Source organism: Rattus norvegicus, chromosome 4, assembly GCF_021556685.1.
Source record: "Rattus norvegicus strain SHRSP/BbbUtx chromosome 4, alternate assembly SHRSP_T2T, whole genome shotgun sequence".
Taxonomy (NCBI): domain Eukaryota; kingdom Metazoa; phylum Chordata; class Mammalia; order Rodentia; family Muridae; genus Rattus; species Rattus norvegicus.
Window position 1 is genome coordinate 52,707,791 of NC_141537.1, and position 26,712 is coordinate 52,734,502.

Genomic DNA, 26,712 nt, shown 5'->3' on the forward strand with positions numbered 1-26,712 from the left:
GGTAATTAATATTTTCATTTATATTAATTAAAAAAAAATCTCCCCTGGTCACTTACCAGGAAATCTCTTTGCCACTAAATGCAACTAAAGAAATATACATTTCTTTAAAAATCTCTCATTGATTTAGAGCAATTATCAAAGACCGTACTTATAGTTTTCCCTTCTATATCAGCATTTAGTCTTACCAAAATTGTTTTTCTTAGAGCTGCTGAGATGCCCAGGTGAATGGCGGAAAGCACAGGAAATAGGGGTGAAGGGAGGCTTCCCCATCAGGGGCAGCAAGGTACATGGAAGATCCTTTCCCTCTTGCTCCTCTCGAGCCATGTAAGTACTGTACATCTCCGCCCACGTGTTCTGAGGTGCACTAGAATTTTGTCTTATTCCACAGAAGAAACAAAGCCCCAAAGCATAACGATCAGGCCTGAGTTTGGTTTTAGATGTATGGCTTGTACGCTCTACAGAGGTGGGAAAGCACAAACACTTCCGACTCCTTGCTTGTAGACTAGGCTAAAATCAGTTTTCAGAACAACCGTGTTATAGACTATGGGAGTTTAAATGGTATATTGTAAATATATGTTTACGCACACACACACACACACACACACACACACACACACACACCTGTCTGTCTGTCTGTCCGTCTGTCTGTCTGTCTATGGGTTCTGCAGGTTGAACTCAAGTTGCCAGGCTCTGTGGAAAACGTCTTTATCTGTCAATCCACTTTGCTGGCTTTGCAAAAAATCTTTTGAAAGAGTTTGTAAAAGAACATGGAACTACTGATACCGAGTGGGCTGCCGCGAGTCGAGATGATTAGAAAAACCTCATTCTATTCTAATATTTTTCTCAAGTGCTATCAGTAACTAGTGTGGAGTGCCTTTCTTCCCCCGCGTGTGTCTCAGTGTGTTGTACTGCCTCACCTTTCAGGACACAGACTGTGGAAAATAACAGAAAGAAATAGAGCCCGTAGTAGAAGATGTGAGTTTCAGCATGAAAAAAAAATTGTCTATGTGGATATGAAGATGGTTTACCACTTGTCTCAAGCACTGCTGTTTCCAGATGGGAACTAATTAACAAAAACTCAGAACACTGATCCTGCCATCAGGTTAGGTACCTAGAGACAGGAGGAGCAAGGCAAGAAGTATTCTGCTCATAAGGCTGAAGAGGGAACAGGTAGAGTGTACAGAAAATGGTATGCACAATTAATTACAGTTGTGATACGAAGCAAAAGGAACAAGACCTTTAACATTTCAGAGACTCAGAAACACACACACATACACATACACCCATACGCACTACACACACCCCTACACTTACACACATGCGCCCTTGTGCACACACAGTTTCCCTAGGGATTTTATAGCCTGTGCTCATTCGTTTGGAGTTAAGAACATGTTACTTTCATGTCATGGTAGTTTTGCTTTTGGCCCTTATGCTAGTTTTCAAGCGTGATAAAGGAAAATGCTTCTCTCTTCCAATTATGAGACCCCTTCAAGTATTGGTAACCACTTCCAATAGGACTAGTGTCCATGCTTAAGACAATGTATAACATTAATATGGTCTCTGGTTTCTTGCCTTGAATTCATATAAAACTACTGCTGATCTTCCAGAGAAAAATGACACATATTCTTCCTACAAAGCGTTAGCAGTAGTTATGAAAAGATGTGTTTTAAGTATCCTGGTAAAAACAAACAAACAAACAGGCACTCTGATGGGGAGAGCGCCTCTTACAGATGTAACCAATAGGAAAGAAGGCAACGCAATAAAAGACAGCCTACAGATGAGAGAAAATGCATCTGCGTGAGGGCTAACATCTGAAATATATGACACACTCATGCTAATCAATGCCAGAAGCCTCAAATAACCCAATGAAAAATGGCAGAGGAACAGAGTAAGACATCTATCAAATGAGCACCTACCAAGGCCCAGTGGGTCTCTTGCTTATATGAAAATAGTCAGTGTCTTCATGGGGATGTAAATAAACTCATAATAAACTATCCCTTCCTCTCCAGCAACCATGGTCACAGAAACCCCCGCTTCACCTCATCTAACAGATAGTAGGCAAGGATATGAAGGGAAGAAGGGCAGTGTGGAGGAGATGGTTAGACGAACTGTGGACAGCAGTATGGAGGAGCACAAAAAAAAAATAAGAATGTAAATCTACTATGGAGTCTCCTATTTTCCTTTTCCAAAGGAAAAGAAATAAAAATCTTCAGATATCTTCCAACTTCCTTGCAACATTATCCACAACAACCAAACCATGAAAGCAATTCAATCTCTACCGATAGACAAAGGCATTTGGCAAATTTGATTTGTGCAGATAATGAAGTCTTACTCAGCCTTAGAGAAGAAGGAAACCTCGCCCTGACCTGTTGTGAGCTCCATGTATGTGTAGGGCACTGTGTTAACGAAACAAATCAAATGCAGTAAGACATGTACTGTATGGTACCACCAAGTGATGTGAAATACCAGGAAAGACGAAGGGTAGAACTATCTCACGGTACGTTAAATGGAAAAGTATCAACGGCGTCGTGCGAAGCTTCAGATCATAAGGTCGGTAAACCACAGACACCTACCATACAGCAGAGGGACCTCCATACAGCAGTGCTGTTTTGTACAACTAAAAAGTGCTCTGAGAGCACGTAGTTGTTTGTTTGTTTTTCCTCCTAGTTATGATAATAATGAAGAGGGTAGGAGGAGACTTTTGGAAGTGGTGGACAGGTTTGTCGTACAAATTGTGAATAGTCCCATGACCACATTTTTATATGCATTAAATAGGCGCTTTTTTTTTATGACAACCGTACTTCAAAGAAATATTTCTACAATGTCATATACCACCACAACAGAAACATGGCACGTGCATGCAGAAACATTTACCTGTTTCCTTTTCTGCAGGCCCTAAAAACATAAGAAAAGAGAATTTAAGGCCGAGGAAGCAAAGAAAACTAACCCATCTTTCTATTTCTAACTCATTTTGCGTTGTTCTTGGTTTGACCTGAACATTAAAAAAGAATTCTTTTTTTTTTTTTTAATGAACATCAGAATAGGTAGGGTGGAAGGAGAAACTGAAAAAGCAGGCCAGTTTTTCTCAGTGAGCGAGCGATGTCTTACGTTTCTGAAGTAAGACAGCTTGGCAGTCCTCCAGCACATTGCTGGGATCCATTTTCTAGAATATTCACATCAAACTCCAGGAAAGGAGAACATGGGCGGGTCCCTGCATGCTCTCCCCTTGGTTTTAGAGCAAACATCTCTACCTACAGATAAAAGAAGACACCCCACCTCCTTCCTAACAGATTCTACAACTATCAACCACCGAGCGACACACATGGAAAGGGAGCCAACCATCTCAGCATTCTTTTCTTTTTTTTTTTTTTTTTTGGTTCTTTTTTTTCGGAGCTGGGGACCGAACCCAGGGCCTTGCGCTTCCTAGGCAAGCGCTCTACCACCGAGCTAAATCCCCAGCCCCTCCATCTCAGCATTCTTGCAGAGCAGGAAAACGGTGCCAGAGCTCAGAAAGGAAAGGTTCCGTCTGCAAATTTAAGACTGGAGATGTATTTGTACAAGGTCCCCCACAAACTTTCCTCTGAGGCACTTGAAAGAGTTTGAGGTTGGTTCAGGGATGAGTTCTCTCAACCATGTTTGGGACACTCAACACTCCCCGAGATGAAAGCTACGCGGAAGGAGTGTGCACCGGTGAAAACCAAAGCGTTCATCTTCTTTCGAGTGACCGAGTGTTCACCGCGTTTGCTTTAACACAACATGATATCGTAATTAATGATGTTAAGCTGGTAACTAAGGAGGTTTCACGTTGTTACTCTCGTGATATAATATTGGTTGCTATGGTGACGAGATGGCTTTTTTTGTTAATCACTCAGGAGGTTGGTTATCGCATGCTTGTTAGGGAGCTTGGCCAGATTTGGAGGAGAAAAAAAAAAAAGGAAAGGCAGAACATTTATCTATTTTTCCATTGGCTGAAGAGGGATAAATTTATTCTAATACCAATTAATTATAAATTAGCCGTCCGCTAAGCACAATCTAAAATTACTAAAAGTTGCAGATCTTGGTCTCTAGGATGACTACCCTCTTATTTTAAGATATAATAAATATTTAACAAAGCACAAACTTTCCCTTTCTTGCTGGTGATGATCCCACGTCTGATGCGAGCCAGCTTTACGACAATTTGAACAAATGACTTCAAATCTTTCCCCATACTTTGAAGTCAGCCAGTTCAAAAGACCAGAAAAATAAAAGCTGATCTCGCACGACTCAGCCGCAACGTCCCATCCCCTTATCTCCAAACATTTAAAATATCAGTGTCCTTAATGAATAAAACTCGAAGACAGAGAAAAAGTGCACAGTCCCCTCAAGAGGTCTAATCTTTCAAACGCATCCACGTAGAGCGAGCAATTAACAGTGGCAGGAAGTTCTACCCCTCTACCCCAGCCCGGCGAAACAATCAACAAGTTTCTCCCTCCACCGAGTGACAGTGCAGGTCGGAAAATAAAATCACGGAATGCTACACTGACATCAGTCAGCGAAGAATCCGCAGCCCATAGTTTAAACGTTAGACGTACTTACAGTAACGTTAAAAAAAAAAATACAACCCAGGAAAACACCTTTTGGTTTCCTGAAAACTCAAATGCGAACAAAGGCCAACCTAAGCGCGGATCCTGGGTCTTTCATTCAAGCCGAGTCCCAGGAGGCATATTAAAGCAATGAATAGGAAAAAGGCTTCAGTTCGCCAGCTGAGATTTTAATGAGACATTTCCCTTTGCCGTGGCACAGGATTGTTCAGGGAAGGAAAGGACTTCTCATAGAAAATTCAGTTAACAGGCATTGTTGGCTCTCACGGCCACTTCGGCAACTGCTCAGGGCACTGACCTTCAATTTTGGCATATTCTGTGAGTCTAGTGTAATTGATCAAGGCAGCTTTCTCCAGACATTTTCTGACCACTTTCTTCACCTCCTCTGCGGGGATAGGAGTGGCGATGTCTTTCATTAAAACCTAGGGAGAGGAGAGAGAAGCCGGGTGGGCAGAAAAGGAGAGAGGAGAGGCGCTGCATAAAACACATTCTAAAAACAAATCACACAGATTGAACCAGACCTGAGTGTTCCTGGGAAGGGGGAGGGGAGGGGAGGAGAGGGGGAGGGGTCTTCTGTAACTTGTGGGAAGTAATGAGTCGGCACTTCACAACTGGGACCTAATCCTTCAGTATTGGTTCCTCCTGTATAAGCCTCATTTGTGCACATCAAACCTCCCATAGGCCAGGTCACCAGGATTCAGTGTGACTGTCACTTCTTCTCTGGGGATCCACGACACCATTAGAGCAGCTGTTTCAGATCAGGATTACAGCCCTTGGCATAAAAGTGATAAACAAAGTTTGTCTTGTACAGTCCTAATGTAAACGCCGTGGGTCTTCTGAGTTATATATGTGGGAAAAAAATCGTTAAGAAACAGCTCCATCGTGAATGGGCATAATTTTGGAGCGCTGTAAACATCTCAGATGAAACGTTAATAATTGGGGTCTGCTGAGCACGGTGTGCTGAAGTCCAAAAAGAGGAAGGGGCATCCCTGCCTAATGGAACCAGTGCTTTCTGTGAGATCAAACACTGGGACACGGGGACATTTTCTTCAGTTTTGGATAAAAAAGAAGGCTGGGTTCCTAAAATGTATTCTTGGATATTTTTCCTTACCATGCTTTATGGTTGAGGAGCAAATACGGTTATGTACAAAATTCTAAAGATAACTTTAAATACTTTCTAACGATGCACTGGAGCTTTTTAATTGCAACTCCTATTGTAAAGTGTTAGCCATTGTTAGGCAGAGTATTTTCCCATGTATTTAATGTAATTGCTATGCTTTCTTTATATTCAAACAATGATACATAAGATAAAAAGGTAATACAGGGGCCGTTAAGTGTGGCCAATATTCTACAAATCTCTTAAATTGCAAGAAGGACCTGAAGACGTCCATTTGAAACTTTATTACTTTCTTCCCTCCTTACCAATGTTTGGACACTCTTGAATTCATTCTAGTGTGCCAGCATTAATGGCTCTGGCAGCATTTTCAAATGTCTTTAGGCAAGATTTTCTTTCTTGGAAGCAGTGAATGTTATCACTTAACAGGTCTTTCATTATCAAATTCAACTACGACATATTTTTTGCTACTTCAGAAACTGAAAGTAGATACTTTATAGCCTGAAAAAAAAGTGCTCATCAAATTCAACTACGACATATTTTTTGCTACTTCAGAAACAGAAAGTAGATACTTTGTAGCCTGAAAAAAAAGTGTGAAGTAAAATATGTATAGGCTTATTATATTTAATGAAATCTTTGCCAAAATTTACCATCAAGATGCTGCTGTTGCATAGAGTCTCATGAATTCTACTTCAGCTTCTCATGCTGAGAAACTTGAAATAACAGAAAGAGTAATAAGAAATGAGAATGTATATGTTTGCCCCAGAGGTGAAGCTAGGATTTAGATGTTATTTTACTTCGTCTAGGAACTTAAGCACTTCATGTGGAAAGGGAGATTTTAAACTCTGGCTTCTGGTTTCAGCTTCTTCTGGGGTTCTTTCAAAGCACTGAAGGTGTTAAAAAATTCACTTACGGATTCTATTTTGTTTTTTAAAATTGCTAGTAAGTCAGGAGAGATGTTTTAAAAAGAAAATAAAGAAATGGCCTGTAGCATTCTGTTTCAGTTTAGCAGGAGATGTGATTAGTGGCTATAACTAGGAAGGGTGGCTATCACCCTGCCACCTGTCACAGGGTTTCTCTGGATCACTACCCCCTCCCTGCTGGGATGGAGAAGCAAGAGTCTGCCATGGAAACCAGGACTCAGCGAGGTTGTGTGAGATACCCAAGATGGTATTCGGTTACAAAAAGTAAAGCAACTTCAAGAATTGACTGCTTTGTAATTGCCTTAAGGAATAGGACAGAACAAATACTTTGAAAAGCCAAGGCTACACACAGCTTTTAACAATATAAAAATTCTAATAAAACCTGTTGTTGGATGAATGACTTCATTCAAGGCACACAAAACAGAAGACAAGGCTACAACATGTACAGACTTAACCTATAATCAAGCATTTCATTTTAATCTCTGGGTCAAGCCCTCTCTCTCAATTTTGGACCAATATTTCTGCTTCCTTTTCTAGTAGGCATGCTAATAGGTGGTAATTTCTAAAGTTACGTTAGCAGAAAAATAGATAAGATAAAGTCAACAAATCGGGACCAGAGTAACAAAACCACAAGCTATAGGGAATAAACAAAATTGTTTGTAATTCTTATGGGGAAGACTCTAAGGCTGAAAAGTGCTTGGAAAACCCAGCGAACCTGAGAAGATCATGAAAGGCAAGTGTGTAGTGGGCTTGGAAAATAGGAACAACTCAGAAAACAAACGAACAACAACAAAAATCTCATGAGATGATAGGTGGGGGGAAAGGTGCAAAGACTGGTATCGATAAAAGACAATAGTGGTACCGTATGGGGACAAGATGGTGGAGGAAAGGAAGTAGTATGGAGACAGTGAGGAAATTAGTAAGAAAAGTTATGGGCACAGTGGCATGGGCTCAGCCAAAAGCTCCTAGGATGACTGTTTGGTTCAACAGCCCGAACCCAGCCCCAAAGAACACAAAGAACGTCTAGAAACCCTCATACATACCCTTTCAAGTAACGAGAGCGTAGCTTTTAGAGCACCCTCAGGTCGTCCGAAGGGAAAGCAGTATCTTTAAAAAAAAAAAAAAAGGAGGAACATAAACACAAAGCATATAATATTAACCCAGTGATGACGTCTTAGCATGAGTGGAGAACCTTGAAGACAAGTTAAAGCATTGAGTCCTCTTGGACATTATTTTAACTGTTATATTTTACCAAGGGTATGATTCAACATCTTGAACTAGCAAGGTGCCAACTATGATGGAAAGGATTCTCAAGTCTTCGTGACACATGCACTAAAAGAATAGACGTTAAGGAGGACACCTCAGGGTCATTGTGGAGAGAGGATTATTGCATGACACCTAAAAATTTCTTGTTTAAGGTTTGGTATTTAAGGTCCTGATGAGAATGAAATAGTTTTGTTTTGTTTTTTTTTCCTCATACCTGCTGGCATGGATATGCGGGAGAAGAAGGTATCCACTGTATACTTAACTTCTAAGACTAACAACGTTCCCTCCACCAATTTAAGGACACTACCTGGCAACCATCGAGTTTAATTATTTCACCTTCTCAGGACCATGCAAACCCTGTGCAGATTTTCCTCAGACAATCAAGACCCCAACTGTTTCTTCACTGATGGATTGTAGCTATAAAGTAACAAGTGGAAGGCACACAGCCCATAAACAGGAGTGGGGGTAATGTTCTGAAACCCAGGCTCAGGGAGAGAGAGAGGGTGGATTCCTTCTAAGGTCAGGGGCCACAGGATGGTAATAGGTGTTTTTGTTTGTTTGTTTGCATGTTTGTTTGTTTTTTTCACATCAATCTCCACGTGAAGAGTGCTGAGAATCAGAACTGGTACTCCCTGAATCAGAATCACCGAAGACCCCACCACCACCTCTCCCAGACTGTAGCTCCCTCTCCAGGTCCCAGACTGTAGGCAGCTGCTACCCCACTTTGACTTAGGAGTCTGTAAAACTAATGAGTTGGGGAGAAGTTTACTTCTCTCCACTGCCTACTCAATTATCCAGGAGCCTGGGAATGAAATTACTTTTCTCACATTGTAATTCGAATGGATTTACCTAGAACACACTTTACATTTCAAGCTAAAAGTTAAAAAAAAAATTAAAAAAAAAAAAGAAAAAGACGTATTTCTTTCTTTTAAAAGAGTTGTATTTGAGTTTGTCTGGGGACTGTCAGTTTCATGAAATCTCCTCCAGTCGAGATAAATGCAAGTGCATGCTTTCCAAATTTAGTTAGGCGGGCTTTTCTCCAGAGCATTTATCATCTACTCTCTGTTAGAACTTAGCTTACTTAGTTTTGCCTCTCGGTGCCATGTTGCCCCACCTCCAGGAAAGCCTCAATCAATTTATTTTAATAGAGGTTTCTGTGAAATGGTGCTTTTTAGACCTCAGCAAATTAGCGAAATGGCTTTAATCACTCTGTATACTTTAAAGCTTAATCCACATTTAAATAAAGCGGCAATTGGCTCCTTGTAGTTCCCTCCCCTTTGCTTAATCTTTTCAGCGCATTTGCATAATCCACTCATTGTCTTTGCTATTGTTTATTTCCATTAACCTGCGGGTGACACATTTTATGAATGGAATGTTACTGATCCTCAGATTACATTTAGCATTTCAGGGCTCCGAGGTCCCTATGGGTATGTTCTGAATTAGCATTGGCTGTGCAGGGTGTGTAAATAATTCGGCACATGTAGAGTAATCCTGAATCAATAACGGGTAGAAAATAACTGCACAGAAGCTTAATTAATCTTTATAACGCAAGTTATAAAAGAAGGGGATCATTTTGTCCTGCCTCCTTTCAGGATAAATATTTTGGTTTTTTGGTGTTTTTTTTTTTTCCTTCTTCTTCTTTCCCCCTCTTGACAGCTATGCAACAGCAAAGCAAAGTGGAAACCACTCAATTATTGAATAAAATTCAACCACATTTAATACCTAATCTGAGTGAACTGAAGCCAACCTCATTCCCACTTTGGTAAACGAGGGTTTACAGATAAATAAAGGGTTTACAGATAAGCTGGCTTAGACCCGTCTTGGATTAAAGCACTGCCCCTTTCCTTACTTAAATGCACCATTAATATTTATTCAAATTCTATGTGCACTGTGCATGCTTCCTCTAACAGGCCTTTCACAATACACATCTTGAGTCCTTCATGTTTGCTCTGCCTTACCCCCAAGTACTGTCTGTGTTTTAGAAGAGAGAAAAAGGTCAAGTTTTTTTTAGCCGAGTCTGTTAACATTTGGACTTTATATCCCCAACCTGTGCTCGTGTGTTTTTACTTTTTGAGTTTTCAGTTTCTGATAGCCTAACAACGCCCTGCTATGAAAGAGACTCCCTCAGTGTTTAGGTTTTGGATGATGGGGATTCACCCCAGGACAATACATGTGACAGGTAAGCGTCACCTGCCCAGCTATCTCCTTAGCCCTCAGTGCTAGGCAGTGGAGGGATCTAGAACAAATTACATGTATTCTAATTATGAAATTTGTTTTAAATTATGACACTGTATTTGCTTTTTTTTTTAAGTGTCAGCAGAGGCAAGTAAATTTATGACCTTTCTCGTACCTCAGGCAACCACTGATCAACTTTCTACTTTTGGATGAGATTACATGCCTAGAATCTTATCTAAGAGGACATAGTTTGTACTTTTTTGTGTGTATGAACCCTCGCTTGGCACTTCCTTCCCTCGTGTTGGTGGAGGCCGTACCACTACACCCACAGCTTTCAAAAGTCATGTGGCTAATTTTTATTCAACTATGAACACTTTTGTTACAGACTGCCATCTGTTCTTTGGCATACGTGGACTTTGCTTTCACAGCGGAAAACATGTAGGCATGAAATAGGTCCCACCTGCAACAGGCATTTATGATTTCACGACCCGCTAACCTAGTTTCCAGAGTGGGTTTAATGCCACAGCATTTGGAAGCTCCGGTTTCTCTGTGTGGTCAGATTTGCTGTTTTGATTGGTAGCTATGCCAAGTGGCTTTCGGTTTTGAGGACAGACTGGAACTGCTCATTCTCCTACTTCAGCCCCTGGCTGCAGTTTTAAGTTGCAATTCCCTCTTAAATGCTGTCTCCTTTTCCCCATCGCACACTCTCTCACTCTTTCTGCTTACTGAGTTTCACCATTTGCAGTTACCTTTCCCATTTGAGTTATGGTGAGGCAGAATAAAAACAATTATGGGGACATGGGAGAAGGAAAGAGCCTTTCATTTTAGAATCCCTTTGAAGCCTCTACCTAGGTCATGGGCAAACCAAGATTTCCAACACAATTAAAGTTTGCTGCAGGGACACTATTGCTTCTGCATAGTGATATTTTCAAGTAAGAATGTTAAAACGGGAATAAAGGACACATGAGACGATTTCCCTTCTCTAACTGTAAACTATACACTTCTAGGAATCTTACCAGAAACCCCATTTCAGGTAAAGTACATTCTTAACTCTTATGCAATCCTAGTGATTATGGTTTTAACTTACCAATTGAAATCCCACCATGGTACCTTTAGAGCCACCCTATAGTCATCTTGATTTTAAAAAGAGACTGCAAAAGGAGAGAAATCTTCCTAATAACCTTTGAGATGTCGCTTGAAGATCACCAGGAGCATGTGGCTAGAGTTGAGGCCGTCAAGTGGAGTTTGGAGAAGCCTACATCCACATTTGTTGGAGTGCTTTCTTATTTTATTATTATTTTAAATACACTCTAGCTTTGTTTTATACTGTCCCATCCTTAAATTCCTTTCTATGGTGAAGTCAAATATCAGTTTTTGCTGAATGGAGGGTCACAGAACTACAAGAGAACACCGTACCCTCTGGAAGTTTTCATAAATTTAACCTCTCAACGATGTGCATGTATGTTAACATTTTCATACTATCCCTAGAGTCCCTACTTGTTCTCTGAAGTGTTACTTTAACTTTTCAATCTCACTTTTGATTGATAGGTGCCCTGTCCTTTTAAACCTCTCTAAAGACTTCTATGACATTCCCCTTACTTTCCTTTTCCCTGTACAATTTTTGCTATTTCCAAATATTCACCTCCCTTTGTTATTTACATAAATTGAGCTGTTTCTTCATATTAAATACTTTTCCCAAATGTCTGATGATCTACGTGTGTGACCATGTTCAACAGTATGTCATTAGAAAGTGCAAAGAAGCTGTGTGAATACAAGCAGTTCTTAAAGGAAGTCCTTGAGAAAGGTGCCTCTTGTTAAGATGTTAAGGAAGCTCTAAGTATCTACAGGTGTAGGCTTTTGCTCTTGGGCAGACACTTAGGAGAAGACGCTTGCAACACGTAAGCCTCAACAGCTGCTAGCTTTGGGACCGTCAAGTATATGAGTTGGGAGAGGCATGTTATTATTAAAGTTTTATAATAGAGGTTTGTAAGATCTTTCTATCGTAACTTTTGACCATGGGTGATGTTGGTTTCCTCTTTCTCGGTCCAGGTACCATCACCTTCTCTGGGGAATTAACGTAGACTGACACTGGTACAGGAGAGCTGCACTGGAAGGGAAAGCTGGGGACATAACGTCTCAGAGGATTCATAAGCCATTCTTCACTCTCACATATAAATAACGATTTGGTGGGAACGTATATTCATAAAGTTTGGTTTTTTTTTTTTCTGAAATGATTCCAAACCAAAGAAGGACAACATGGTAGAGATTCTATAAGACAAAATTAATTGATGTAACAGTACTTCAGACAGTCTAATAGGAGCGGTAATAGAAGAAAACATATTAGTGTGTTTCTATTTATGTTTTCTAACCAGTGGGTTCTTTGAGACTACCTAAAACCGGAGCAACGATAGTATCGAGATGCTGGTCTTTCACTCTGCTGATGATTAAAGTCTAATCACTGTGAAGGAGGTGCTATGACTTATGTTGTGAATGCGAAGATATCTAATAGATTAAGCAGTGACATTATTAACTACGTTACAGCAGGGTAAGTGGAAAGCACATAGACTTGCGAAAATACTTGAGACTAATCTTTACTAGAGAAAACTGGGAATGCCCACCGTAGGAAACTCCTTGTCTGGTGGGACAGAGGAAAGAAGGGGAAGTCTCTAGGGCTGGGATGAAAAGCACTATGCAAGGATGAAAATGCCGAGGAAGAGCATGAGCTACAGCAGACAGATGTTACAGCAGGAATGGCCGAGCTACAGAAACAGTGGAAACAAAGACGGCAGAATGAAGACTGGATCATACACCACACACAACCGGAACTTCCTGGTAGCTGAGTGGTGGCAGGAAGATTTAACAAAAAAACGTACCAGGGCACGGAGGCTAAAGCCTGATTGGAAAAAAAACAGATCCTTGGCTCAAATACAATACACACCTGAAGTGGCTGATCTGGTTTTCTAAGAGCGAAGAGAGTCTGTCTTTTATCTCCTCAAATCTTTCTTTCTCTTCCACTGAAACTGTTCCAATCCCATCAGGCCTGGAAAAAAACCAAACCCAAGAGTCAGCAATTTGTATTAAGAGATGATTTACCTTGAAAGATTTTATACACACAAATATATCCCTAAATCATTCAAATAATCAAGGAAAAGGCATCTTAGCATTAGCTGTGTTTACACCGGAAATTTAATGGAAGTGTTTGCAGCCATTTACTTCATTTTATTTTTTGACCTAGAATGAATGGAATGGATTCATTCTCTTAGACAGCCTTCAAGGTAAAATGCTGACAATAAATAGTTCCCAGATACACAGAAAACAATAACTAGTCCTTGAAAATCCAGGGAAAATGTTCTCCAGTGGAATTAAACATCTGACCAATTAAATGCCTATCCCCTGAATGGGACTATTATCAAATAGACTGAATGCAAGTGCAAATATCTTAACTGCTTCTCTTCCAAATAGAAGTGTACAGAACACGAAGCCGGAGACATTTAAAGTTTGTAAGAAACAGAAGTTTTAGATAAATATGCGAGCCTGACACAAGTAGATAAGATGCACTTAGCAAATTATATTTAGAAAATTCTCAAAAAAAATTCTGTATCTGGTTGTATAGCAGACATGTGAAATTTTGAGAACATAAAGTTAAACTGTCCATGCTAATCCAGAGGGGGAAACACATTCATTTTACATTTACTTTAAACCTTATATACTTAAGAAAATCTTTGGCGCTTGAACGGGCAGCAGGCATTTTCTTTATTAGCTCATTTTTAACTGATTATATTTTCCTAAAGATGTGCACTCATTATTCCAAGTATTAATATTAATGCTTATGTATAAAATAGGTAAAAACAAGGATTATTAAATGTAAAGAGAGTGGCTAGAATTACTTTACAAACAAGGCTTTAATTTGATATTTCCCGTTTATGTGTGTATGTGTGTATGTGCATGAATATATATTTCACGCTTGTTAACTAGTCAATTAGGACAAAAGCAATTAATTTCAAAGTTATACTTGAACCTTATTGACACGATGATCTTCTAGTCACATCCAAGCATCATTTATGTATGAGGACTTTGTTCGTATGTACAATAAATAATTTGTTACTTCAGAAATTTACATGCTGTTAGGATTTAGTCTTTGAAAACATTTCTTGCAATTATAATTAATTTCTAAACAAGGCAACATCTAATTTTACATTTAGAATAACACAGCAGTTACAGTTATCATGTAAGAAAGGATTTTGAGTGTTAATTATGGAAAGACTAATAACAAAGCCACTTGTATTGGTTTTGCATGGAGGAGGGACAAAATGCCAGTGGGTAAGTTATTCAGCAGGCAGCTACATTTTAACACTGGTGTTTTGCATTAAATGAATCAAATGTTTTCACATAACTGTTTCAAAGTCATCTTTTACTAAGCCAATGTTAACACAAAAACCAGACAATTTTATTAGTTATTAGTAACCGTTGGTGACAATGATCACAAAAACTCTCCTCAGGTCAGTGTTTTGGTTTTGGTTTTATTAAAGACAGGGTTGTATGTATCACTGGTCTCCAATGGCCTAGATAACCAAAAATGTCTTTGAATTCCTGATCCGTCTACCAAGTGCTGATTACAGGCTCACACGCTTGTGTTGGTCACGTGACTCTCAGAGATGAACCTAGAGCTTTGTGTGTGTTAGGCAAGCACTCTGTTGGCTGTCTACCTTGAGTACCACCAGAGAGTTTTATATAAGTTATTAACTTGACATTACGTTTAATTTGGGCATTCAGATTCAACTGCATTATGCTGTTACACGGACAGCAGTAAGAATGCATTCTGCATGGTTAGTTACAGCTGGTTATTTCACAGCAGGCCTGGACAATCGGTAAAAGACCGAAGAGTTTCACATTTGGGTGCTTAGCATGGCTTTCTGACAATGCTATCTAGTGAGCCTGAGTGACTGTTCTTTTTTCAACTGCCTGATGATTTTGCGATCTGCAGTGATAGAGTACTGCTTATCTGGCAGGGCAGAATAGGATTTCAGGTAAGGAACAGTGAGAGAGATGAGCCCGAAAAGGGTTTGCATCAAGATCTGAGGGGATAAATAGTTCAATACACAGTGAAACACTGTCAGTTCACCAACTTCATTACTACCAAGTACGAAGCAAACAGGGTGATGTACAAATACACCGGGGGATATGAACTTGCCTTTATCCACTCCCACACCCTTTTATGTGCACTGTATAAGGCAAACTATTGAATATTAGGAATATGAGGTAACCTTCTAACCTAGGTTATCGGAAATGAATGACAATCAGCTGCAATCAGGCCTTGGGGGAATGGCTTAAAGACTTTTAATAATAAAGGCACGCAATTCTCGTGTTGTCAACAATCTTCTACTAACTCTTGTTGTCGAAAGAAGCATTACGATTCTAAACTGCAGGATGTGAACTATGCACCCGGCATTGGGCAAGATGTTTTGCTTGCAGAATAACAGACTGTTCCCCATAGTCCTGTCTGTACTTTCCAAGAGAGGAGGAGGTTCAGGGAGGCGAGGTTACTTCTCCAAAACGTAAGAGGCCAGAGACTGGACTTGAATCTCAGTTTCCTATAATTTGAAGCTAGTGTTCTCAAGTACTACAACCTACTTGCTTTCTCTTTTATTTTCTTTAAAAAAAAATAATGAAGAACAGAAAATAAAGTCCTATTGAGCTCTGGGAGTGGTATCTGACTAGGCTTACAGCAGGAAACATCTTAAACATTCTTATTTATTTATATTTATACTCCTACATTACTTATGCAAGGTGGAAAACTTATAACCTAGCAAGTTAAAAAACAATGCCTCTTACCCACTCCCAGAAGACGTTCACAATGAAAGCACTAAGACCTTGCTCTCCTTTTTTATTTTTCAGTTTTTAAAGATTTATCCTTTTATTTTAGGCATAGAAGAGTGTATAGGATCCCAGAATGCTAACGATTACAGATGGTTGGACGTGATCCACTATGTGGTTGTTGGGAACTTAGGACCTCTGGAAGACTAGTTAGTGCTCTTAACAGCTGAGGCTTCTCTCCTGTCCTCCAAAACCTTTCATACATCATAAGTGATATATTCACTGAAGCCCTGAGAAAAATCTTAAGCTTATCTTAACTTTATAATTTAATCTAAAGTTAAAAAATAATTTATGAATGGGCTTCAGTAGCATCAGAATAATAGTTTTTATTTAATTACATTGTTATTTTATGCATATGGATATTTTGTGTGCATGTATGTCTGACGCATGCATGGTGCTCACAGAGGCCTGAAGAATGCACTGGGTCCCTGGAACTGGAGTTACAGACAGTTGTGAGCTGCCATATGGATGCTAGCAATCAAACCCGGGTCCTCTAGAAGAGCAGCCGGTGCTTGTATTCATTAAGCCACCTCTCAAGTTATCATACCACATGCATTTTTAGAATAAAGATTATAGATTTATTAGAATTCAACCATCCCCTCACTACTTCCCCAGTGTTCTTGTGGGGCCAGCCATGGCTAGTTCCCCTTGAGCATTGCTCCAGCCTTCTTGATCTTGCTCCCTCAACCCTGGGTTTGTCAGGTACCAGGAATATTACTATTTATGAGTTCTTTCCCATTTCGTTTTGGTCCAAGACACTGTAAATGATCATACTGTTACACTTTTCACAAGTCAGAGTCTTTATATTGGTTTATGAATGATCATTTATCCCTTACTTGTCTGTCCTCCCCCTCCAGCCCACTAATTAGTCTCACCATCCTATATGAAGATTTAAGTTCTCATCTTCACAACCTGTTCCCTCTACACCCCCACATAAGGCCACTATCTATTATGACGCAATTATGAACTAATTATTTATTCTGTGCCTCTTTATCTCTGGTAACACTCTAGCTGAGAGACTGTTGTTGTTCTGTGTAAACATACTGATGAAACAAAGGGGTGCAACTCAAAGTAAGATCAACTGAAGAAGGTAAGAGAACACAGAAACCATGCTGCTCCCCTAAAGGCTAGGCAATGCTTGTCATTCCTTAGTAGTATTAGCATAGTTTAAATGACTTGGAATATATGTATCACAGAACCATATAATACGTAGGAAGTTTTGTGAAAGTCAAACAGGAGGAGGGGTTGTAGCTGAAGTACTTTGGGTAAAAGTACTCTTTAAAAAAGGGGGAACATCTGTTTAGATTTAGAACATCTCTAGTGTTTACTTGTTATTTTAGTTATATTCAAATCAATTTACTTTACAGTAGAAGAAGTAACCCAAAGATAGTCAAAGGCACCAAAAGGCCACCTCAGTATGGGTGACAACCCACAAAAGCTGGAAACGTTACACAACTTACATGCAGCTCAACATGTTGGAGACTGTTTCTTTCAGGGAGCTCAGATGGTCTGAGCCTCTTCAAAGCAGCTGAGTTTGTCTGAGAATATCTCTCAACAGACCTTTTCACTTATATAAGCTTGAGGAGTGAAAGACCTACTGTATCTGATCAGTTTCAGGGAATTCCTGAGGCTTTTGAGTTGTTTATTCCCTAGGCTTAATGAGAGTCCCTACAGAATGGAATGTTTTTCCTCTCTAAAAAAACATCCTTAGTCTCAACGAACTTTCCACCAAGATGGAGGTTTATCTCCAAGGAAATGGCCTCAGAACAGTGATTAAAAGTGGAAAAATATTTATATACAATAGACATATTTTCTTGCTTTTTTTCCACCAATAAATGTAAACTACAGGTAAGGATGCTGACTTAAAAAGCATAATACAGGGATCTGGAGAGATGGCTCAGTGGTTAAGAGCACTGGCTGCTTAACCAGAGGTCCTGAGTTCAATTCCCGGTAATCACATGATGCCTCACAACCATCTACAATGTGATCTGATTCCATCTTTTGTTTGATATCTGTCATGCAGGCATACATGTAAATAAAGTGCTGATATGCACAAATAAACAAATCTAAAAAAACATAAGATAGGAAAGAGAGGAATAAATAATATTATCCAGCTTTCTGTTATCTACTGGCTTCTAGAACAGGGAAAACAGGTAAGAAACAAGTGCCTACAAAGGAAAAGGCTAATTACTTTCCAGTTTTAAAAGTCTGAGAGAAAATAGGACAAAAATGGGTTATAGCATTCAATGTTCGGGTAGAAAAGAAAGTATCTAGTTAGATACTCAGATATGGATGGACAAGAAGTAGAGTTTCAGTTTCTGTGCTTGTGGAATTTGCTGTTCACACATTCTAGACTTCTGTTTCATAATCAAAAAAATATCCCAGAGGTCAATGACACCAATAAAAAATAATTTTAGCATTTAAGACACATTTGTATATAAATTTGAGTACAAATGATTTGCTCTCCACATTTTTCAAAACACACTGTAAGTGACCATGATCCCTGGAGATACTCTAGGAGCACAGGATGAACAGACCCAAGCTACCTTCTACATAGCACAAACCATGCTGCTTTCTCTGAAGTTCACAGTAAAATTGTATGAAGTATGTGAGATGTCTACTGGCAGTGCAATCTGTTGAACTTTAAGCAGTCCTTCTAAGAATCACTTAACTGGGGGTTCTGTCTTAATTACTGCTTAGAAATCATCACCTAGCATCAAAGAACTCATGCTTCGTTTCTGAAAACCACTGTATTTTTCATGGTCATTTCCAGCTGGACAGCTGGAACTAGGTACTTAAAGGATAAGTGAGCCTTAAATCTCTAGGCATGGACAGGGATTGAATTCTTGGAAAGCATGGTTTGAATGAAAAGACCAAAAGCAATGTTATTTAGAAAACAGATTGGTTTTTATCAATGATATGAATTTCTTCCAAACTCCTACTACCCAGGGAAGTCTGTGTGCCTTGTTTTGGTGAACTATGGTTAAGAGTTTATGTGCAAGCAATGAGAAGGCAAATGTTACAGTATAGGGTGCTTCGAGTTTCTTACAGGCTTCTTGTCACCTGTGTTCTCCTCTGAGGAATGCATGACATCTTACTTTCCCCTAGAGAAGGTGAGAAGGGAAGAGACACCTAGAGGGTGGTATTTCTGAATTGTCAATTCTGCCTGCAGCACAGCAGGTAAAGTCACTTTGCACTTCGTGTATTTCCCACCAATATCCATTTGTGAACAGAATGGAAGGGACAGGGAGTCGCAGTGCGAGAATAGGGATGGTGGGGGATGAGGAGGAGAAGAATCCGTAGCCCTGGTCTTACTTTCCTAACGTGTAACACTTCCTATTGTTTCAATCAGAATGACCTAGTGTTTGGATGAGTATGCATTACCCACAGTGTTGTTTTCTGTTCTGAAGTTATATTTATGTCCATACCTTCTTACTGAGATGGGAGAAAGATATTCTCTAAGAAAAATTGTGAGGAGGAAGATTAGAAATTGTAGTCTCTTTACTACTCTCTTTTATAAGAACTGCTTTGGATTTTTTCAAATTAGGATATACTTACATTGACCCCTTCCCTTTCCTGCCTCCAGCCCTTCTCATTCATCTATCAATCAATCATCTATGTTACATTGTGCATTGTATTTTCAAATATGTGTTTTAAATACCTTTATAGACATCCAGAGATAAGGAAGTCATAAAAATAAAAAGAAAGAACAAAAATTTCCTATAAAATGCTGAACAAAATAACTGGAAGTATTATCTTATAAATAGTATTCTAATTTTTCTACAAATCTATAGTAGGTATGTAGTATTCAATTTCATTATTTTGGTGAACTTAGTAGACATTTCCCATATCACTTAAATATTCTAACATTTTTTCTACTGAAAGAGCATTTCATCAGATGGCACATCTGTGGAATTCTCTTTTAGAACCAATTTGGGTGTTTCTCCTAATTTATCTACTATCATTCATACTTTAATAACTACTTTTGTGCTGTAGGTTCTTAAATCATGTGCATTTTCCTTTGGGAAAAGTCTCTAGACTTTGCTAAGTCTAACCTGTTAAGTTAAACATGAGATACTTGACTATTTGATACATTGTAAAGTTGCTTTTTAAAGAAAGCAAGAAAGCCTTATACTCTGACCTGTAGTGCTTAAAACCATCAATTTTCTTGCAGCGGCATGAACAGTAGTCTTTAGTAGTAATTATTTTTATAATTATTTCAAGTTTTTATGTTAAAGCTATATTATTTTCATTACAAAGTTCCACACTTAAAATGACAGTCATTTTGCTATGTACTTCTAGTCATTTCCATGGGTCATAAAATTACTCCATTGAATCAATTAAAACATTTAACTATTCTACTAAATGATCACGCCACAGCACCTGAACATGGTCCATGACTGAAGCTGTGGGAGATTTCTGGGAGCTTGTGACAAAACTCCAAGTAACCAAGACAAGTCTTGTAGCCTCTGTTCCTCCATGGCATGGATTGTTCTGGAATGTGCTTTTAGCCCCTCCCAGGTACAATAAACGGGGTGGGCTTTGCACCAGATTACCCATAATTCTGCTATTCAAAAATGTTTCCAAGCATGGGTTGTCCTCTTGAGGGGATATAGGCTAAACTCATGTGAACATTGTTAGTTTGGCCTTGTTTATCCCTCTAGAATGCCCTCAGAATATAAACTGTCTGATACTTTGAATAAAGTTCGTTATTGCCGAGGCTTTAGTCTATCTCATTTTTAGGTCCCAGGGTTACATTTCCAACTAGAGCAGTAACACCACACCATATCACACTCTCTTATAGACTGCCTGTAGATGCTTCTGCATAAGAGTGCCAGAGTGTCCTTCAGATAATTAAAAATAAATCCTTCTCGCTTTTCCTCCCCTCCCTTTCTCTCCTCCTGAACCAAGTTTGTTGACTCATTAATTATGAGGCAAACTGAAAATATTAAATAGAACACGCTGGTGATAAAAGGAGGATAGATTCATGTTCCTGGATTATGAAGTATGTATTTTTGGCTTACAGTTCCAAGGATACCGTCCATAGTAGAAGGGAAGACATGAAGGCAAAAGCAGGCAGTGGCTGGTCACCCACAGTCAAAAACCAGAGAAAATGTGTACTCTGCTCACTTTCTCCTTTTTGTTCAGCACAGGACCCCAGCCTGTGGAATGGCAAGCACCCACATTTGATGGAGGTCTTCCTACCTCAATTATCCTAACTGAGGGTAAAAGCATACTGAAATGCCAGATTTTCCTCTTTGGTGCTCCACATACCCCCAAGGTGTCAATCCATCATGCTGTTTGACATTAGAGATCTATTAATAGAAGATAAAAGGCCTTCCACATGGGAAATAGGTAGACTTGAGTTTCAGAGGAGAATGGAGAAGAGAAAGTGTTTAAAAATACAACACTACTCCAGAACATGACTCTTCGTATCTCAACCAGGCCAGCGTAAACCAAAAGAAATCTACAGTCACCCCAAACTAGCACAGATGGACCTGCAGAGCCAAAACGAAAAAGATGGACCTGAGAAAAAATGAAAAGAAATATACAAAGGTGTATTATAACGAACCTATCTATCTTCTCTCACTCGTAAAAACACAAGCAGAGAAAAGAATGTCAGTTACATTCCAAAGCATTAAAGGTAGTTGGAAAAATTAGCAGTGTCTTCAAATTCTGAGAGAAAATGATCATCAGCATATGGCTGTGTACAGAGCAAAGCTTCCTTTAAAGGGAAGCGTGAAAGAAAGAAATTTCCAAATAGAAATATTCATTAACTATGGGCTCTCTTACAGGAAATGTCAAATAATTACACCTTAGGGCATATTAAAATTGTTTCTAACTTTATCAATCAATATAAGCAAATATTGATTATAAAATATTAAAAATAATATCTAACAGATTATATGTTTAGAAACCAAATTATACAGCTGTAAACCAGATAATGTAAGCACACAAGCAAGGAAGGGAGTGGAGACCTAAGAAGTCATCTCATCTCGTATGAAAATGTAAAGGTTCAGCCATGGACCTCGTAAAAGCTTAAATACAACTCCTAGAAGATACAAACTATTAGAAGAAAAAAAATATGCAACAGGGAAGCAAAGGAAGAAGGCATTCCAGGTGTTTGACAAAAAAAATTGTAAAATGAAACAGTAAAAGTTAATTTATTTCTATTAGAATGCATGTTAATAGTAAAGAGACTGAACTCACTAAAATATTACCACACAAAAAGTTAGGTCAATTTATTTTACTATATAACACACTGAAATTTAAGAATATAGAGAAGCCGGGGCCGGAGGGATGGCTCAGCAGTTAAGAGCACTGACTGTTCTTTCAGAGGTCCTGGGTTCAATTCCCAGCAACCACATGGTGGCTCACAACCATATGTCAGGGATCTGATGCCCTCTTCTGGTCTGTCTGAAGAGAGCTACAGTGTACTCGTATATATTAAACAAAACGAAAAGAAAAAGAATATAGAAAAGCCAAAATTACAAATTCATATGAGACAAATAGAAAAAGAAAGTGAAAATAATTGTGTAAATAACATTAACACAAAAGAATACTAGTTATGATAAGGGTCTCTGGTAATATTCACAGGAAGAATGAAGAATTTCAAGATTGACTATATATAATACAATAGCCTCAAAACCAAAGCAAGACAGAGGGAAATAGAAGAAAGAATAATAGAAATGGCGGGTCTCTATATACCATGGCCATAACCCCATATATCTGACAAGCACAATTTGAAAAGGGTTAGAGGGCATGAACCACATAGATCTCGCTTGCATTAACCATTTCGAGATAAAGAGCAACAGGAAACATTTACAATTTTTGAAACATCATGAGACTTTTGGTATTTAACTCATACTTAGCCATAAATAAAATCCCCACAACTTACAAAGAGTTGGTAGCTCACATAATAAAATGAGGTCTCAGCTCAACTCTCAAGAATTTTAATGAATGATCAAAATTTCTTGAAGGAAATCTTAATATTTCCTACATAGAAAAGTTCTAATATGCTGTAAAAGCAACATTTAGGAGAGTATAGAGTCTCAAACCCTTCGTTGAATGTATGATCTACAGTGAATTAGCGAGGTAGGAAAAAATGCCTCAAAAATCAAGGAAGGAACAATGAAGGGTAAGAAAAAAAATCAAGGCAAGGATAAGGAAGTAAACCTTTGGGGTGGAGGGGAGATGACTGTCAAGACCAACTACCGCAGGAACTATGGAGGGCAAAGAGCGACCTTGACCCATGCAAACGTGAAAATGAAAATTAGCCAGTCCTCCAAAGCTGCATTAGATTAAGGATTTCTAGACGGAGTGTATATTGTGACTAATGCTTGCTGTCGTCTCATTGAAGAGGAAGGAAGATAAGCTGCTCTCTCATTGGATACTGGAGAGCTATTCCCTACAATCAGAGGGCTGGGGTCGTACCCCGCAGGGAATAGACAGTGGGTGGTGGTCAGATGCTTCACTGTTGGAGAGAGAAGTGACAGATAAGGATGAAGGAAAAACTAAAATGAATGCTGTTGTCCCGGGAGAACCATGGAGACCTTGTTTTTGTCTACGGCTTACTTAATGTACCTAATGGGCACTAAAACATCCCCTGCTTGCACGCTCTTCTATCCGGTGCTTCAGAAGAATCTCAAAGTTGCTTAATGTGAACAGAAAATAGAGGAAACCGATGACTGTTTCCCTAGATGAAGCCCTTCTCCCTACCTACCTTCATGGTAGGCTTTTTTCATCCAGCCTTAGCCTGCCCTTCTGTTAATCTTCCATTGTGTCTACAAGAGTCCCAAGCAATATGGTGAAAAGGAGCTGTCAGATCCTAGCAAATAACTTCTGCCTGAAGCTTTTTGATAGAATTCCTTGACAATAATGGAGCCCACCATTCCACCCAAGCATTTCGTACTTCTATAACAAGACCCCCCCCTCCCCCCCGCCCAGAAGCTCATGTACCTAACTCAGCCTGCCTGGTGAAAAATCTGAAGTACAAAACTTTTCCACCATCTTATCTCAGCCACAGTTGGAGGTGGCCAACAAGTAGCATTCATACGAACACTTCAAAAGTCAAAAGCATTTGAAATGTACAATACTTCTCATCCCATCCATCTTGTGTAAGGGGTAGACCTACATGGTGTACATTAGAAATCACGACCTGATACCTCAACAATATCTGATTATAGACAAATGAAAGCAAGTCGGTATCATTGTTTTACCAAAGACACGAGAACAAGAGGTGGGGCTCAGAAAGAATAGGACCAGTTGTTCAAAGCCAAAGGGCTGGGAAGTAGAAAAGCCAGAGTCACGAGCACGGATGCCCTGATTATTCCCACCTAAGTACTGTTGGGACATATCAAGCCTTCCCTTTCCCCAGAGCCTTTTATCTTTGTGTTATCTTAAGAGTGCGTGTTTATCCTGCATCATTGCTGAACTAGGTTGGGCAGGTAAAGATCATGCTGAAAATGTGACGTCAGAGCAGACTTAGGGATGTTCTATATTTCCTCGAAAAATTTAAAAAATCACGATTCATATTTGAAAGGCACTCATTCATAATACCTTTTAGCTTTATGCATTTAACGCACAGGCTGGGAATCTGTCAGATGAAGTATAATTTGAGGGAAACACTGTCGATGGTACTTGATCTCGCTTCCCACTCCTTGGAACTGAGCCTCTACCCTTAAAAATCCAGGTGGTATTTATATCTGAATTTCTCTGACAGGGCCTCATGCATGCTAACCTGGAGCTAGCCATATATAATGTAGGAGGATCTTGAATTCCTGATCCTCTTGTGTCTCCCTCCTACATGCTAGGATTACAGTCTTATATCTCATTTCTTTAAGCCATATATCTGTGCCTAGATTAAGAGGCAGTAGTGAAAAATCTCACGATCCTTTGATTTGTTGTCTATGATTTTAATAAGATGGGTATTCTTATATCTGGAATTAGAATGGAGAGGCGTAGACATAATGTCTGAAGTGACAATCAAGGTGATTGGTAGCATCTATGAAGACAGAAGCATCAGACAGATGATCTGACAGATGCCCATGGGAGGGGTGGGGGAAGGGTGGTTTTTACTACAGCCATATTATATACGTTTACCTCCAACTTGAAAGCCAGCACATCAGAGCTCTCCTTTGGAAGTCTCATAGCAGATCCCAGGTGGCTTTACTAAAGGTAGAATTATGAATGACTATATTGTAGGTCTTACATCAAATTGGGACATAAAAGCCATTTTATGCTGCGGCTTTCATTTCGCCACCCTTGGCTTGAGACACAAAATCGAGGCGTATAAACATACATATTAGCCTCGAACTTTGCCCCTAGGATGCATTGTCTCTCCTGTCTCTCTGTTCACCTTCCTGTTGGCCCTCGCGGGACTGTCATTGTTAGAGCCTGTGCTATTCACTGGTGTGTGTGGTTCTCTTCCTGCAGGAGTGGGCTTGTTTCTGTCCTTGACTCACTTTTTTTTTCCCTTTCTTCTTTTCTTCCTTCTGTCTTCCTCTGTCTTGGCACCAGCCAGGCCCTTTCTGTTTGTGTCTATTCTTTTATTCCAGAGAGCTATTCAGTGAAGACGCGGCTCACAGAATTGCACACACCCAGCAAGCTCGGCAGTGCATGATGGGATGTGCTCCCTGAAAAAAAAAAAAAAAAAAAAAAACACCTCACTCCAGAAGCTGCTGCTGTCCTTCACGTCAGCTAATAACAAAAGGCGAGCCGTCTTCCTTTCGAATTTTTTTTGTCAGAGGTGGTTTTCAGGTAATGAGTGAAAAGATTCTCTGTGCGTCTTGACAGATGCAAGAATGATCAGAGAAATGATAGATGGCAGGAAAGTTGGGACTCGACGCCGACACAATTCTTAACAAAACTCCAGACAGGCGAGCATCAGGCGTGGCAGATGCGCGCCATGGTAGCAAATTCTCAGGAAAGAAGTGGTTGAACTCGAATATTCTATTAGCAAAGAAATTAGTCATATAATCACACACATGCTGCAATATTTCTTCTTAGCAGGAGGTAGAACGGCTGGACTAGAGGATTTTGTGTATTCCTCCTTCCTCACAGCTTACATCTTTCTCAGCCAGGCAGTTGGGAAAGCAGATGAGGGTAACAGCAGTTGAGACTGATAGAACCTCTGTGTGCATCTGGAGTCTTGACATGGCTGTACCCTGTCTTTCATAGCAAAGGACTCTGAATTCCCAGGAAGGTTAAGTCATTTTCCAATCCAGTTTAGTCTTTCAAATTTCACAGCCAGGATTCCAGTAGACGTGTGTGGCCCATTTTATTCTTTGATCACGGGAATCGGGCATTTCTAAATGGTGGTTATTGGGCTGTGAACATCACAGAAATGCTCAACTCTCAGCTTCTTTTTGATAACATCTACCTTGAGCTGGTTTGAACTTGCACTTCTTCCCTTCTCTCTTTCAAGTTGCTTATACCCAAATGTTGAATCAGAGATCGACTCCCTGTGTATATTTTAACTTTTTATAAAGTGGACTTAATGGGAAAATTGAATTAAATATGCAGGGATATATAAACACACACTGTATTACAAGTTACATGATCTAAGAAGCCCATACCCACTCTAAAGTGTGAGCTATTATTCTCCTATGTCTCTCTCTCTCTCCTTTCCTAACACCCTGCTTAAATATATACTAAATTCATTTCTTAATAAATGCCAGTGCTGCTTCATAAAAATTACATTAACATTACGAAGAAAACAATAGTTTTGTAGAATAAAGGTAACTATAGCAACCTCATATTCAAATCAGGTTTCCTTCTC

General features: G+C 39.4%; 1 protein-coding gene across 14 annotated transcripts in view; it reads right to left on the reverse strand.

Moving 5' to 3' along the window:
• Window positions 1–26,712, reverse strand: part of Cadps2 (calcium dependent secretion activator 2) — a 535,166-nt gene that overhangs the window by 118,952 nt on the left and 389,502 nt on the right. For 7 of the 14 annotated variants that reach the window (XR_015685522.1, XM_087657182.1, XM_087657181.1 and 4 more), the window contains 4 exon segments: window positions 12,997–13,098; window positions 7,661–7,724; window positions 4,879–5,002; window positions 2,875–2,895 (listed from right to left, as the gene is read on the reverse strand). Coding sequence is in view for 10 of the 14 variants with exons in the window: in XM_087657182.1 (XP_087513308.1) it covers window positions 2,875–2,895; window positions 4,879–5,002; window positions 7,661–7,724; window positions 12,997–13,098 (311 nt within the window). In the remaining 4 variants the exon portion in view is untranslated. 14 annotated transcript variants of the gene reach the window in all.